General features: G+C 46.0%; 2 protein-coding genes across 4 annotated transcripts in view; one reads left to right on the top strand and one right to left on the bottom strand.

Annotated features, from left to right (window-relative positions):
• Nucleotides 1-3,117, top strand: part of ESRP1 (epithelial splicing regulatory protein 1) — a 41,935-nt gene extending 38,818 nt beyond the window's left edge. The window contains exon 14 of one of the 3 annotated variants that reach the window (XM_071554154.1): nucleotides 432-3,117. In XM_071554154.1, coding sequence (XP_071410255.1) covers nucleotides 432-591 — 160 coding nt within the window. In that variant the 3' untranslated portion in view covers nucleotides 592-3,117. The remainder of the gene's footprint in view (nucleotides 1-431) is intronic. The other 2 variants (XM_071554153.1, XM_071554156.1) reach the window with 2 other exon arrangements.
• Nucleotides 3,118-14,170: 11,053 nt separating this feature from the next.
• LOC139670912 (collagen, type I, alpha 1a-like) lies at nucleotides 14,171-16,694 on the bottom strand. Its single transcript, XM_071553061.1, has one exon. The coding sequence runs from the start codon at nucleotides 16,432-16,434 to the stop codon at nucleotides 14,980-14,982; it is 1,455 nt and encodes a 484-aa protein (XP_071409162.1). The 5' UTR covers nucleotides 16,435-16,694; the 3' UTR covers nucleotides 14,171-14,979.
• Nucleotides 16,695-17,074: the final 380 nt, after the last annotated feature.

Here is a 17,074-nt window from a genome sequence, read left to right as displayed (position 1 = left end):
CTGCATTTCTTAGGAGACTCGTGTGTAATTTTGGGTGCAAGATACAGACCAAATGAAGAACAAAGCAACCCAATTGTTGAAAAGTTTCAGCCCATGCAGTCTGCTTGTAGGTGGAGTGGGAAGGGATATTACATGGAGTGAATGTCATAAGCTATCATAAAGTAGGCACAAAGTGATGGAGTGACAATATTTCTAGAGTACATCACTGCTCATGAGCCACCCTGGTGAAAAGACCCTTCTCACTACTCTAATACAAACCATAGATGAACTATTTTTACTAACCAGTATCTCAGATGGATAATACAGTTAAAATCAGATGGGAAAAACTAGTAAAACAGAGCTAATAGATGGGCTTTAACACTGAATTCTTTTTCAGACAGCAACTGCAAAAAATAATATGATGGAATGACATTATTCCTCTCTTACTTCAGGTTAAAAAGCAATCCATCTTCAAGGAGACTGCACCCAACATTTCAAACACAACCTGCCAAGCCTCAGGCAATGTGGGTCTCCTTTCCATGCATGGTCACCAATTGCGGCTGCTCTGCAGGTTCAGTAACACTCTCTCTAGTGCCTGGCACAGGCTGCTGACTGTGCAGGTACCTTGGAGGATGGCTGTGCAGGTACTCTGGGTTACACCCACTCTGGGAACTCATGAGCTGTGGGGGCCCTTAGCTGGCAATGCTGCTGGAACATCACACAACATCACTGTGGATGCTATCCCCCTCCTCCCCCCCTCCCCAATCAGGAGCAAGAGAGTGTAAAAAGCTAAAGAGAAATAAATAATGACAGTGCAAAACTGGGTACTTTCGTTACCTGTACACCACAGGGCAGTAACAGTATATTTGAGGTCATTGCTCAGATCTTCACTCTTTGTGGGAAAAACTGAGGAAAACAGTTTGGGAAGAGCTGAGGGATTCTGGCACAGCCACCCCATCTCCACAGTCAGCAGTCCGTGGGGCAGAGCTGACCTACCCACCCAGCACTGTGTGGCAACTGGGAAAAACTACTAGGAACTAAGCTTTTCACCACAACAGATTTGAAAATAAATTCTGCTTCTAGTCTATTGTGCAGGTGATTTTCTCCCCCTCCCAACCAATTATAAAACCTGTGAACAGTGATCAACTTTTTGGATGCTATAGGAAAGTAACTCTGTCATTGAAATGTGTGTCTGTGACATGGTGAGACCTGGCATCACCTCCACCAGCTAAGGCCATGGCCACAGAGAGTGCTTTCCAGCCCAAGAAGATAGAGGCTGGTAGGTGAAAATACAAAAAGGCAGCGTCTTCCAAAGCTGTCTCTGTATGTGCTCTGGGATAAATGTATAGCAGCTGAACCAACTGTAGGGAAGGAAATTTCTGGTTTAATTAAATGAGCAGACTTAGCAAACAGATGCTTGAAAAAAAATAAAGAAGAGCTGCTACTTGTTCAGGAGACAAGTTCAGTGCTGAGTGTTGGTTTGTGGATGTGTTACATTCTCCTGCTCCTGCCCATGGGAAAACCACTGCCTTTTCTCTTGGCATGTGGGTAACTTGAAGTGACGTAAGTGGTGATCATACACTTGCACAGGAGGGGAAACTGAGCTTCCCTCAATGCCAGCAACTGCCTCTCCCTGCAGTGCATACCAGGATCACCTGACAAATCCCATATGGGTGATGTACAACATGCTTTGGGTTCTGACAGATTTACAGAAAGCTGCTTAAGGTGGAAGGCAGCTGCACAGCAGCTGTACAAGGCGCCTGCACATCTTTATTTTGTTGTGTTCAACTCAACTGAATTAATAAGATGAAAGGCTATTTAAAAGCAGATTACCTTGCCCAGGAGCTTCTTAAAAGCTCATACAAAGAAAGTGCATTTGATCTAAAAACACATCATCAGCCATGACAGTGTATAATAGCCATAATGCTTAACCCGGAAGGAATCATCTCTGTTAAGTGTATCACTGTACAACTGCTAGCACCTGGGAAGACCGTCTGTGTTTCTGGGTCTGTTTTTCAGATCGAAGTTTGTCAGACTAAAAGGGACTGGAACATCCTCTACGTAAAATGTAACAGCTGTCTCTGTATTGTGCACTCCAGTAAATCTAATGGCCAGCAATGGTGCAACAAAAGTCATGGGGGCAGCTGGTGAGCAAGCTGTTGTCTATGATTTAGTCCATCCTGAAACCAGTCTTAGGCCCCCATTTCAGTGTAATTTGTGTGCTACTGGAAGCGTTTCTTCTGCTGAGTTATTTCTGTTGTTTCAAGCCTCACAGTGCTCACAGTCTCCCTGCCCCACCCTGCAGAGCTTACCCGGGTCCCACTCCCTGGAGACTCCATGATTGCAGAGTCTGAGCAATGCCTGGGCTCAGGGAACCTGAGTTTCACTTTACATTTTGCCAGCCAAGTGGCCTGATTTCTCTTGGCTTTAGCACAAGATGGCTGATGAGCACTATCTGAAAATGAGGGAAAGTACAAACATCTTTTATCTCCATGAAGCCAGGCAGTGTGTCCCCCCCACCAGCTTGGGGTCAATGGCATCTATCTGTGAGGCTAAAAACTACCAGCCTCTTATCTACTAAACCTCTTGCAACAGAGAGGCCTGACATATCTTGTTTTCTGGCTCTCAAGACAAAGACCAAGGCTTAGGTTGACACTTTGAAGTTTCATTTTGCCAATCGGGAGTTCGCAGGGCTCCATTTGTACCATCCCTGGCCAAACAGCCACGTTGCAGGACTGCTGTTATCACAAAAGTGAAACCTATTTAAACTGCCATCCTCCTATCAAGTATTCCAGCTCCAGTATGTTCAAAGAGAAGCAGGTAGTCTGTTCAAGGGCTAGAGCTGTTTGCTTGATAAATATTGAAGGTGTGGAGCAAGGAGTATTGCAAGACTGCAAAAGGTCCTTAAAAATCTTCAGAGGATGAAAATTGCCGGCACTGTTGTGATTTTGAAGCTCAAATAATAAATGATTCAACAACTGTACAGTTACCATGGGGATGAATTCTCATTGAGCCTAAAATTACCAAGCTGCTGACAAGGACCTATTTTTAGTATCAGCAGATGTGTATCTTTAAAAACATCAGCACAGACCTACTACTGTGTGTTTGTGTATGCATGCCTGCTTGCCTGTAATTGAGTTTTCTGATGCTAATAATAAAACAAAAATAAGTAAATGTCTGACCGTTGCAACAGACCATGCAGTGATTTAGGCTGGGGGTGGTAAGTGGAAGTTGCAATTAATACCTGATAAATAAAGCATGCAAAGTGGCCAGATTGCCAGTATGTAACTGAACTAGTAAGCAGAGCCCTGACATTACCATCAGCCAATGCGCTGCAGTAATGGAGCATCTATTTTTGGTGTCTGTGAGTGTCTAATGGGAAGCACTCTCTGCACTGTCAGAGCCCCACGACACGGGAAAACAGAGGCTCAAAGCTGACAGGGGCTGCTGGCACAGATCCCGAGTCTCGGCAGTCAAAGACTGAGTTTGTAAGCGCTCTCTCTCCACTTCACACTTGAGGGAGGTGCAAGGATAAGCCCCTGAGAAAGCAGACAGATTAGACGAGGTGTTAATACATCTCCAGCAATGACATAACGCAGCCGGTACGGTGCCAAGTCGTGGAGTGCCTGCTAACCACGACCAGCTCGTCCCACCCGTGCTGACTCACCACGGCGGCAGCGCGCCCTGTGCCGCCAATTTAAGGATGGTTAAGGCCCCTGCACCGCTGACTTGGACTGGCTTTCTATCATTAATAGGATGGACTGGAGACCCGCCTCTTTTTTTAGCCCCATTTTGCTGAGGGAAAGGCCAGAGAGTGGCTATAATGACATCTCATTTGGTGATAAAAGGATTAGCTTGTTTTTGCCAAACACGTAGCCAGATAGACCTATCTCTGCTTGCCTCCTGGCATGCCAAGTGCAGTACATACACATGCAAAAGGAGTTTGCCAGCAAACAAGCTAAGCAAAAAGCAAAAGCAGTACATTGCAGCTAGGTAGGATATAGGGCATTACAGAGTTTTGTTGTAAAACCAAACAAGCTCTTCTAGTTTCTGAAAAGCAGGGATGGAGACAAGAGAGGTGGTTCATAGCAGGCAGCAGTGCCCCTCCTTGCACTGCCATATGAGGTGGTGGTCACGCCTCCCAGAGAGCTACGGGGAGGGGGGGGGGAGGAATAATGGCATTTCAGATAAGAGAGAGGAGAAGAACTAAAGATCAAGAAAAGCCCTTGTGCTGAGACACATTTGAAAAAAAACTCTGTGAATAGTCTTCCACCCCAGAGTAAATTATGTAAAGGGGACTGATTAAACCATCCATCATGTCCCATTTTCAATATTTAATTAGGAAAGAATGGTTAGTTCCTCAGAACTGGCTCTTTGAGAAGTGTTGGCCATATACACTCTGCTCTGAGAGGGTACGTGCATCTGTTGCAGATGTCCACCTCGGCTAAGAAATACCATAGTGTTCTCTCACCATAGAGAACTCCACACACACTCTCTTTTTTTTTTTTTCTTAAAAATTGATCTTACATAATTTGGACCTTGTGGGAGTTTGGTTTGACTCTGAAGAAGCTGTCCATGTGGAAGCCAGCGAACCAATATTCCAGGTGAGGTTTAGAGATGCTCCCATTCAGAATGACTGAACAACTTGGCTACAATACTGATGATTAAAGTGAGAGCTTCAGGAGATCTGGACAGCTGAACTGTCTGAGCTGGCACTGCCTTCTTAAGATCATACCTGTGGGCTATATACCTATATTTCCTAATGCTCTTGCCAAAAGAAAAATAGGAGGGTATACACTGGAGAGCAGAGGTGTACAGGGCACATAGACATGCCTGAGAGGTGGTCTCAGGTTTATGGCTTATCTGAAGCAAAGGATATGAATTTAATTTTGTAGTAAACAAAAACTTGACATCATATTCAATTTTCAGTTTTAACAATCAAGAGTTTTGTTGTACAGGCACAGTAATCTGAAACTCCCATACAGTCACGGGCCTAGAAGAGTTTCTGAGAAGTCACTGGTTCAGAAGGAAACTGTTTTCTGATACAAAGGGTGTTGTCAGCTCCTGTCAAGTTCCAAAGCACTGGGTTTACTGCGACAGAGCTGCCACTATGAACACAATCTAAAGAGCACAGGGGATGGGGTCCTTCAAATCCAGGAAAGGGTTTTTTATTTGCCTCTTAGAAATAACCCTTTCACTTGAACATGAACATTGAACTGGTTTGTCCTCTCATGAGTCCAAAGGTATGATCCAGATGTGAGCCATGGGGGAAATTAATAATGCCTGAACCCCAAAGGTGACATCTTCCATCATTTCTGTCCTTCTTGTCTGCCTTTTTCAGTACTGGAGAAGAAAGCACCTGTATCTGCCTCAGCAGTATCAGCTGAGCAGTGGATGTCCTCTGTGTTGTAGATGAGTAACTGGTGCATGGGGAAAGGATGTCATTGCTTTTGAGGCCTCACAGATTTTGGCAGGAAACACCAGAATCTAGACATAGAAGAAACTGAGGAGAATGGTCTTCTCAATCATAGGACCCTAAATGACAGTAGTACTCAAGTGGAATCAGAGTGCATGAAGCTATGGCAGAAAAGAGCCTTGAAATTACATGCTTGCTAAGGACCACATCCACATAGCCTGGATTCTTTATTCCTAGTTGAGATTTAGGGAACACTGGATAAACTCCATGCACTGCATTAGCAAGGAATATTTTGCTGCAGGTGGATGTGCCAACTTTATAGGATCATAGGATAATTCAAAACAGAAGGATCTTTCAAGAGATCTCTATTCCAACCACCTGTTCCCAAAGCAGGGACAGGTGTGATGTGAATCATGTTAGTCAGCATTTTATCAAGTCTGATAAAACTCACCAAGGATGGAGACAGAAACCTCTAAACAACCTGTTCCAATGTCTGACTGTCCACATGGGGAAGAGGTTTATCCTTAAATGCAGGACATAAGCATGTGGTAAACTATATAATCAGCCTTTCTGTACCTCAGAGACATCACCAAAACCAGTGAGAGTGTTAACAGCTGAGTAACAGCCATCATTCAAGGGAAGCTGTTGATGACAGGAGCACCCAGGGCCATGAATTTCAACTGTGAGACATAAGTGACAACATAAATGCTGAAGTCTTTGGTACTGACAAAAGTCTTGTCATCATTGCTGAATATACAGTCAGAAGAGCAGCAAGACAGTAGATACCATTTGTACTTAATTCAGCTCACTGTGATACAAGTTAAAGAGCAGCAGCAACTAAGTTAAACAAAGAAAAAGGTAACTTGAAGAGGAAGGTGAAACTGCTACAACTCCACTGCTTTCAACATCACAAGCTTTGCAATAACCAAGGAATGGATAACCACAGAGGTTCTGTTTTATAGCGACAACTATGGAAATCAGGCTTGGTCAGTGCTGTACTTCCCCCAGTTCCCCACAGAGGCTGAGGCCTCTATGTGAAGCATTAGACAGAAGATTCAAATCTAAAGTGCTGCAGTGTTGAGAAGTACTGATGCAGAAATAAATACGGTCAAGCCTCAAAATTACTTCTGTCCTGCCATCTGCCCTGCAAACCTGCAATCCTGGAGTCAATCAGTGACAGGAAAGACAAAACCCCAGCATGACCCAGGCCAAGAGTACACAAGCATAAAAGGAAGAGCTGGTCAGTGCTACCCACAGCCAGCATCCACATTTCAACAGGCTTTTGTACGTAGTCAAGGATGGCTACTCAAGCCTGTCTTCATTTTCTTGGCTATGCTGCTGGTTTTTTCTCATCAGGAAGCTTGTTTAACCTACAGCTCTCTAGTACAGTTTCTCACAATCTTTTGTCTCATTATGGGGCTCTGTAATCTGCTCTTAGAGCTTCAGTAGCCTCCCTCTCTAGGAGTTAGTAAGGGGAATTGAGGCTTATGCACCCTTTTAGGTTTCAGCATAGGTCCTTTGGTCTAGAGTGTCTGAACCCATCATTTCTCCAGAGTTGCTCCCATCGTTGTGCTGGTTCAAATCTCAACTCTCTGTGAAGTTTTTTTCTCTTGCTCATCTTCTGTTTCTCTTCCTGGTCAGCTCCAGTGTTTCCTGAGGAGTCTCTTCTCAAAGAGCCTGACTTCCAGTCCCACACTCCTCTCTGAAGGCAGCTTCCACAGGCAGCATCCATTCCTGCTGTTTGACTGTCAGCCCTTGGCATTACACACAGAAGTCAAGGTAGGCATATCTGATGGGCTGGCCATGCTCTCTGCTTCTCATAGAGGGAATTCTGCTCCGCAGACCATGCTGACCACCCTCCCCCTGCCCTCCACAGAAGGCAGCTTTGCATTTGAGCAAACACAGGCCAACTGACCACAGCAGGTCTGATCTCCTGGCTTGGAAAGCACTGGAACACCCATACCATCTGCACAGCTATCAAGATCAATTGTAACCATGACTAAAGCTCCAAAACCTGACAGTATGGAAGGGTTTGTAACCAAGAGGCAGCCAAACTGCCAGACATCAGAATAAGAACTTCCGGTGCTCTCCCACCATGCAGCAGCTGATATGAAGCAGTTGAGTGGCACCCAAGGTATTGAGTTACCTACCTAGAGCTCAGGTCTCACCCAGAACAACAGTTCCTAGAGTTTTAAAGATTTAATTATGTGGGAAGTGATTCTTCCTCAAAGCATTCTATGATTCTATGAAAGATCACTTATGAAAGATCACCTTTGGTGTCAATCTATAATTTCATCTGCTGAGTCACAGGAGTTCAAATAAATTGGACTGGACTACTTGGGATGTTGAAATTGCCCATGGAAAATCATTGTTCTTTCTATTTAGTTTTACTGTTCAAGTTAACTTCCCCTCTCCAATTTAAAACTTTCTAAAGTTTATGGACTTAAAAGTAGTCCCTCCTGGATAACACAATTTCAACTTCTACATGTCCATGTTTGTTGTACTTTAAGGTGAAGATCAGTTTGTAATATAATTTTGCCAAGCATATACAATTTGAAACCATTAAATGTTTTTCTTTTCTTTCTTTTTTTCCCTTCTCACCCTGAAGGAAGACTTTGGTGACTCTAGAAGATATGAGAAAAATCTCCACTCTTGCAAATAAGAAAAAAAACTTGCAATCATATTTTAAAATACTGAAGCCAAAATAATGGAGACTTTTAATAATAGATAAGTAAAAGCCAATGCAATGATAAGCCAAATTTATATTGTACTGGCTACAAACTTCAAGTCACTCCTGCATCCTTCAAAGAGTCATTCAGCATGAATATATACCTGACAATGAGGAATTTTGTTTCATTTTGGAAGAAGCAGGGGAACCAAAACTCATTTGAAATTCTATTACTTACAATAATTTGGTAGTTATGATAGGGTTGATCTGCTTTTACTAAGATAAGACATGTTCAGAAGCAGCTATCAAGGCAATGCACACACGGGACATATGTGGTATTGCTCCAAAGATACATTTGCCTTAACTTCTACAATGAGAAAAAAAGCACAATGATGTTCTTCCACAGTATTTACTATGTACTATTTTTTCCCTGACAATTTAATTTTAAATCTAATTAATAGTGCATGTCCCTTGTGTAGGGCTGTCTTTTATTCTCAGTGTCCATAAAATACCTGCACATCTGACCCTCTGCACAAGCACTTTCAGCAACTCACATCTGGTCCAGGCTTGTGCGTGCACATGCACAGCACTCAGGATAAGAACATTGGCTCTTTAGCCCCGAAGCATCTCTGTTTCACTGCAGATCAGAGAACACAATGAGCACAAACCAAACGTGCTGTCAAAGGGTCTCCAGGAAAACAAGGGGGAAAGTGAAAAATGGGGCTGTGGATCACTTTCAAATCCCTTCTGAGGGAGGCAGTTTGACTTCCAGAGATTCTTGACATCCGTAGCCTCTCTAAAGAGATTAAAAAAAGGGGGGGGGGGGGAGAAGAACAGATCGATACAGGTGCAGACGTGGGAATTTGTATCTTATTTTCATTCTTCTCCCACTCTGCCACACTCCAGGCTGTCTTCCTTCTTTTTTATGAGAATAAGATTTCTGTGTCCTGTGACCCAGGATCCAGCCAGTTCAAGACAGAGCTGAAAGCTGTTGGAGGTATTGGAGGAAAGCAGCTGTCAAAGCAGCCTGGTGAAAGCTAAGAAAAGCAGAGCAGCAAGATGGAAAATATAAATGTCGGCTTTTTTACCTTCCAAAACAATGCACAGATACGCCATCACATCTTGGTGGGGGAGAAGGGGGACATACCTCTGCATTGACTGATAGCCAGGTGTTGCCAGTACAGCAACTGACAATGCTGCCTGCTGACAACAGGAGAGGATTACATGTCCCCCTCATTTTCCATCTTTCAGGAGAAGCTGGGAATGTACATACATGGATTCAGGCACCTGCTTCAGCACTGTGTGACTTCCTGGGGAAAACTACAAGTTTTGTAAAAATGAAAAGGCATTGCACCGTGGATTTAACAACGCTAATAACCCAAATTTTCACTTTGAGTCCGTGTTTCCTTAGATTAAAGCCTTGAAACTAGGACAATTTTTGTGATGCAGGTAGAATAAACCCCAACCTCTTGTGGTAAAATGCTTAGAGCAGTAAATATTTATTATTAAGCCAGCCAGGATCCATTTCCTCTAATTAAAAAATTTTCATCTTGGTGCTGTTTCATCCCATCCCACCAAATGAAAAATGTATTTATCAAGTTAGAACTGCTCCTGAAAGTGATTCCATTGAGGTGGAAGGCTACAATCTCACTGGACTGAGAGACCACCTTCTGAGGGGGAGCTGATGACACAAGCTCCATAGCCTGCCAGGCAGCAGCAAAGTTCCTCGGATGACTGACAGTACCTACATTGGAGGAAAATGAAAGCAGGTCTATTTATTCTCAAACTTACCACTTGGCTTTCAAGCACAAAAACTCCACCCTTAGTTTTACAATTGTTGCTGCTATAAAACATGTATTTGGGGTTGGAATTGGATGTAGTAAACTCCTTCATAGAGCTCAGGAGCTTACAGCCTTTCTTTAGCACCTATTCAAAAATGAAGTCCTGCCAAGCCAGTGATTGCCAGGGGGACAGAGCAACAAGATGTTTTTTACAATTTCTTTTGATTGCTGATGTCCTAGTGCCTGCAGTGATGAAGAACACCTTTAGCTGGCTGTATTACTCTGACACCACCATATTATATAATGGGAAACAGAAATAATACAGTTTAGATACAGGATATTGCAAAAGGAGCTGCACGCCTCTCAATTTATGGTGCCTGATTTCCTGTAGCTTCCTCTGTTGTGGGGTTTACAGTGTTGACTAATGCAGCTTGGGCACACTGCAGCCTTCCTCTCTCTATGGGCACCAATTCCTTCTTTTCCAGCAGCTGCCTTTTGCCAAGGAAATTGCAAAATGGCAGTTCTGCAGTTTTGACAAAGGTGGCTGAGGTTAGTCACATAGGTAGAATATCAATTTTGGAAGAGAAAAAGTGAACCAAACTCGTTGACTCAGGAGATGAGTTTGCTGATGTCGTTTATGTAGTCATTGTAGCAATTTAGGTGGTGTTTTCCAGCTACTTTGAAAAAAAATGCCAAAAACCAAAAAAGCCTTACAGAAGATAGAAATTGAAAGGGCTATTTCTGTTAACTTAATCTATTTATTTAATTGCAGCAAGGATTTAGCCTGATTTCTGCACTATTTTGTACAAACTGAAGATGAAGGACACTTTTAACTTGCCTTCCAACTAACACACTACAAGGTTTATAAGAAGTCATCCAGATTGTGGCTACCAATAAGTGACTGAGCTGTAATATTTGAAGTCAAGTGAATAAGTCCATCAAAAGTACTTACCAAAAAGCAACTGAAGAGAATAAAACTACTTAATATTTGGGAAGAGCAACATCACATGAACAAAACATATGTAAAAGACTACAACCACAAGCTGAAAATAATGGCCTGGGTAAGGCAGGGAATGCAGGGTGAGGAAAGGAAAATCGTTGGGCAAGAGACTAGGAGGAAATGAGGAATGTTTTTTAGATGGAGGTGAAGATGGAGATGATGGAGTTCTGCATCCTTCTTCTCCCTTACATCTTCCATGAAGCGCCTGCTATTTGCTTGAAAGACTTCTCTAAAACTTGATTTTAAGGACTTAGGGCAGAGTCCTTACTTTCCTATCATGTTTATTATGCCAAGTACCAAGCCAACACATGTTCTAGGTGCTGGTACAACATACACTAGTGAGCTAAAAGGGGGACAGGACACACAAGGGAAATAGCACACAAAAATTATTTTACCTGCCAGACTTCTGGCTAAACTGAGTTACTTTTAAGAGCTCTGGGAACATGGGATTAGAAAGAGCAAGATATAACTATGGTGTGAAGTTGAGTTTTGGGCAAAGAGTCAGGAAAACACTTGTCCAGTTATACAGAAAAAACTCAGGAGGACTTAAGCAGCAACATAGACTACAAATGAAAAAGCTGTGCCAGCCTTTTGCCATGCTAATTCTGCATCACAGAGAGGTGCATCGAGAGATGAGGCTGTGAGTCTTCAGTACATCTGTTACGAAGTTTAAAATCAAGTGTACTCTCAAAATACAGTTCCCACCGATAAAATGGAAATAAATATCTTCCCCAATGCATTGAAATGTCAATTGTTACAAACATCTAAATGGTTTACTTTCGGTTCTACAGCTCATGTGATCCACTGCAAAATCTTGTGTTTTGAATAATTTTTTTTCTTCAAAAAGAAAAAAGATGGAAAAAACCCACTAAAATCTAGCTGAATGCCTACCATGAAAACATAATTTTATTCCAAATCTGAAGCTGAGGTAAACTACATTTTCACTTACAAATGAAAATAGCCAAAGCATACTGTGAAGGCCAAATACACTGGCATTTTCTTTTAGCTTCTCTAAGAAATCAGCAACAGGTATCTGAGGACCAGCACAAACTAAATGTACTAAAGAAACCTCACTCTGAATTATAAATATATATAAAGCTTAAAAAATTGTTATTTTCCTGCTCAACACTTTTTCTCCTGTTTGGGAAACAAAGTAGATGGTAACTTTTATGTCACAGTTCCTTCCTGTTTGTATGCCCATACAGCGTAGCACAGGGCAAAAAAAAGAAAATTTGCAATTAATCAGTGGAAACCTTTTGGCAATATTTCAGTTGGTCCAACATCTTACAAACTGTGGCTTCCAAAACTAAAATAAGCCATGTTTGATCCATTATTCCCATATGAAGAAATGGCATGTGCTCTATTTTGAAGAATATAAAGACTTACATGGAAGATGTGATGAGAAAGGCTGCTGGCATGAGCTTAGGACATTCACATTATAAATGATGAAGATGTGTCAGTGAGTTATGCAAGTTATCTGAAACAAGTGCCAAAATTCCTTTTACCAAATCATCACATTCTACATAACACTTAGCTTGCTATAACCCTTTTCATATATACACCTACCAGCCTCACACAAAGGAGAAAGTAAAAGCTATTTTAGAAGTAATTTAGGAAGCATAAAAACCAGCCAGTCACAGTGAAATTTATTAGCATCTTTTCTATGTCTCACTTCAACTGCCACTTTATTGAAAAGTGTTATTCTAGTAAAATCCTTAAAAGGAATGTCTCAAGGCTTTCAATGACTACAAAGGACACTTGTAAAGTTAGCTGTTCTCATTAGTATACAGAGGCTGGGACGAGGGAAGGGGGATGCAAAATCGATGCATAATTATCAGTGGCAAAAAAGTTCAAGTCAAACTTGCCAGCTTTCAGAATTCCAGCTGACCGCCACACATACACTTTAGATCGTAGTTGTGTAACAGGCTCCATCGGCTGGGCTCTGTTTTTAGCTCATTTCCTCCAGCTCCTTTAGTAATTAAACTACTCATCCCAGAGTTCAAATTGAGACTCAGCACACCAAATACCTGCTTCCCTGAGCATCTAAAGAACAAATATGAGAATAAGTAGGGGTTTTAGTTGTGGCTAGTTGGCTATATTTGAAGCTAAGATTTCTTAGTATATTCTATGGAAATTTTTTCCTGGATTAAAAAAGAAACAAGAAACTTTCAAATAAAAATTCATTTGAAGGACAATCTATCCGCTACATTATTGTATTAGAGGATAAGAATTAATGGTAGACTGAGTCCTTTACAAGTTGTGCAAAATGCCACAAAAGCTGTGCAAGTTATGAGAAAAAGGACTTCAGATGCTAGCAATTAAGAAAATTCTAAAATGCATTGAACTTCCTTTGCATTTTACATGCTTTGATATGGAAAAACTGCATTCTACTTATAAATTAATCAAGATAAAGCTAATAATAACATCGCACACTAGTCCTAGTGCATGGGGAATTCAGTGAGACATCATAAAAACCTCTAGCATCAGTTTCTATTAGTAGCTGCGACAGAGAAAGAAACGTGAAATATTTTGGAGATTTAATGTATTCATGAAAGAACAAATCACAGAAGTAAACGTAGCTGTTCAAATTGCTGTCTTGGACAAAGGCAAACATCTTCCATTTTCTTTCATGTGGGATTACTACCTTCTTCAAAGGAGAAGCTTTTACCTCAAATTGAGTGGGGGTTGGGAGATTGTTATGCTCCAGTCTGTCTGATGTGTTCAGTTCTGATCTTGAAGCCCAATGACTCCTAAAAATCCAAGGTAGGATTTTACCAAAGAAGCTATTCAAAGCAGGTACTGGAACTTAACAATGGACCAGCATCAAATTATCAAAGTCTGGTTTACAATTTTTTTTATTCTTTTTTAAATTGCTGCCTAGACCTCTCCTCTCTCATCTCTCCCTCCCCCTACTCAGAGAAACAAACAAACAAAAAAAGACAACTCGAAGAAGTAACCAACACAAGCAAACAACACAAGCCACGCTCCTGCCCCAAGAGAGGATACCTAATTCTGTTTTCAGAATGACTTGACTTATAAATTCCAACAGCCACATTCTTGGCTGCTCGAAGGGGCGTCTCACAGCTTACGAATGAACGCTGCTGGCAAACAAAGGGGCTCAGTTGCATCTCCGTGCATTAATAACCGGTGTCCCACTGCATCAGACTATGCGGATTGTTGTGGGAATTTTTTTTTCCTGCAAAATGGAGATCTATACAACTGAACGAAGATCAAGGGGGAACATGCCTACCGGAGCTTCACCACACAGTTTTGTTCTCGCGAACCAGGATTCAGGTCACCTTAACAATGAGACACAGACCCAAAAATAAAAACAAGACCACGTTTATTCAATACAGACAGGTTAATTAAGACAGTAAGTCCTGTAAATCAGGAACACATTTCAAACGCTCCGGTACGAAGTGCACATTTTTAAAATCAACAGCTGCATCCTGTACTTGAGCCATTGAGTTTGTCGGGGAAGGGTGGATTTAGGGCTTTTCTTTTTGGTAGAAAAAACTTGTTTCGGCTACCTTATGTGAATAATGCGTCTCAGGCTCCATTAACGCATTTGTTAAGTCCAGCTGCCTTTCAGCTTTGATATTCACATTTTTTAAAAACTGTTTCATACAGTCACAACGAGAAATAATAACAATAAACGTTAAAATAACAATAAACCCCCAACAAAAACAAAACAAAACAAACGAGAGCGAGAGGCGAAAGGAAACACCTCCCGCCGGGGTCAGCGAGGATTATTGCAAATGGCTCCTGGGAGACGGAGCAGCTCCGCGGCAGCGGGACCGGCGGCGGGGGGGTCCGCGGCCCCGGCCGGGCTGCTCCGGGGGGAGAGGAGGAGGAGGAGCTCCCAGGGAAGGCAGAGGAGGGAGAGAGGGGGGCACAACAACAGCTCGGGGCCGGCGGCGTGCGCGGCCTCCGCCGGTGGGCGAGCGGCGGGGCTCGGCGGGGTGGGCACCGAGGGTGACCTTGAGGCGGGGGGGCCTCAGGGAACCCTCTCCGCCCCGACCGGCCCCGGCGCGGGGGGCGCCGCCGCCAGGACACACTTACATCGTGGCGGAGCCCGCCCCGCGCTGCCGCAGCCCGCCCGGCGGGGCCCCGCCGCCGCCCGCTCCTCCGCCGGCTACTGCAGGGGCTGCCCCGCCGCCGCCTCGCCGTCCGCACCGCCGCTGCCCGCCGAGGCGCTGCCGCTGGAGCCCGCGGATGCCGCCGCTGCCGCCGCCGCCGCCGCCAGCTGCAGCCGCCGCACGGCTTCTTTGATGAGGTTGCCGGAGAGGATGAGCTGCTGCAGGAGCCGGTGCGGGTCCTCCTCCTCCGCCGAACCGTCGCCTGGCCCCGGCGGCTGTTGCTTCCTCCGTCGGGCGGCGCTCCGCAGCCAGCCGCGGCCGCACAGCTGCTTGGTCACCCGCTGGTGCCCGCTCCGGTCCGGCCGCGGGTTCTCGGCGTGCTGCGGGTGTGCTTGCGGCGGGACCGGACCCCGCGGCGCCAGCAGCCCGGCCCCGCCGCCGCTGCAGCACCGCGGCGAGTAAGGGGCGGCACGGTCGCGGGCGCTGCCCGGCCCCAGGTGCTTCGGGGCGCGGGCCGGCGGCGGCGCCCGCTGGGCGCTCAGCTGCAGCACCTCGCCCAGCTTGGCCACCAGCGCGTCCACCTCCTTGGAGCCCGTCTGTCCCACGGCGACCGGGCGCTCCAGCAGCAGGAAGCGCTCGCCCGGGCGGCACGGCATGTCTGCCGGGTCCCCGCCGTGCCGCAGCCGCCGCAGCGGGACCGGGGCCGCCGCCCGCGCGCGCGCGAGCACACGCGGCTCCGGCGCTGCGGTCGCGGCTGGAGCTCGGCCGCTGGCGTTGGTTTGTAAACAATGGGTGACGCGCGCGCCCGGGCGCCTCCCACTGCGCCGGCCGGGGGGAGGCACGGGGCGGCCCTGCGGACCCACCGCCCGCCCGCCGCTCCCGGGGCCCGCGCCCCGCGCTGGGAGGTCTCGGCCAACAGCGCGGAGGCGGTTCCCGCCGCCGGGCACCGCCGGCCGGGGGAGGCCGCCCCGCAGCCGCCGGACACACCGGTCTCTTTCCCGGCCCCCTCCCCCCCGTCTGCGCGCGGCGTGGACTGGCCCGCTTTCAAACCCCGCACCTCGGGTCTCGGGGGCGGGGCCGCGCTGATTGGCAGGAGGGGGCGGGGCGGCGGCGGCGTCCCGCACTCCGCACGGAGCCCGCACTGTGCCCGCCCGCCCCGCGCCAGCCCCGCTCCTGCTCCCGCCGTTAACGGCCCGTGGGGCGCCGGTGCCCCCGCGAGCGCCCGGCGGTTGCGCGCGCGCAGGTCTCCCGCAGCGCCGCGCGCCTGGGAGCGGGAGCCGGCCCTTCCCTTCCCGGCCGAGCGCGACCGTCCCGCACCGGCGTCTTCTGCCATCCCGCTGCCCTTTGCGGTCTTCCGCAGGATCCCGCGCTGGGACCGCGGCACGTTCGCGCCGCACCGCCCGGCTCTGGCCGCTTGGTTCGCGCCCGGCGGTCACGTTGGCCCTGCTTAGTATGCCCGCCGCGTCCCCACACCCGGCAGCGCCTTGGTTTGGCGTTTGATTCCTTGGCATAGGAATGCCTCTGGAGTCTTATTTTTCATCACTAGAATTATCCGACGTGAGGCAGCTCTGTGCGGGCGTTCTGTCGGGATTTCTACCAACTCGCATCACCTGCACCAAGGCTCTGTCGTGCATGTCCCGGTCCCATTCCTTTCCTTGATTCCGCCACCATATCCTTTAAGCAGGTACTGACGTTTCTATGATGAGCCTTAAATAACATTTTCTGGGTGTCGGAACTCTGGGGGCACAGTCCAGAGCACGCTCATTCACATGACGGGGCATGCGGTCGGCTCCGCTGGGAACACCTAGCGAAGTGTGAGTTGTTCATACACGAAACTGCCATCAGCACCGTGCCTTTGATTAATCAGTAAACAGTTGGCAAAGGAAAGGGAATGTCCTTTGATCGGCTTGTCCATGTTCTCCTGAGCTAATTTCACTTGCTGTACACAGCAAGATACCCTGTGCATATTTGCACGTGTTCATGAACGTGCCTGTCACTTGAACATGTTACTGGTTGCACCAACATACATATCCAAGTCCATTATTACATCTCCAGTCTGGATTTACATGAGCTAGGCATAGAGCATGCTACTTACTTGCATATTATTTATTCATACGTATATTTAAGGTACAGATACTTTCTTATTTGTAG

This window comes from Pithys albifrons, chromosome 4 (genome assembly GCF_047495875.1).
Source record: "Pithys albifrons albifrons isolate INPA30051 chromosome 4, PitAlb_v1, whole genome shotgun sequence".
In the NCBI taxonomy this organism is placed as follows: Eukaryota; Metazoa; Chordata; class Aves; order Passeriformes; family Thamnophilidae; genus Pithys; species Pithys albifrons.
This window is presented reverse-complemented; position numbering and strand designations above follow the sequence as displayed.

Coding starts and splice junctions, on each gene's coding strand:
- LOC139670912 (XM_071553061.1), bottom strand. CDS start 16,434: ATGCCAAGGAATCAAACGCCAAACCAAGGCGCTGCCGGGTGTGGGGAC.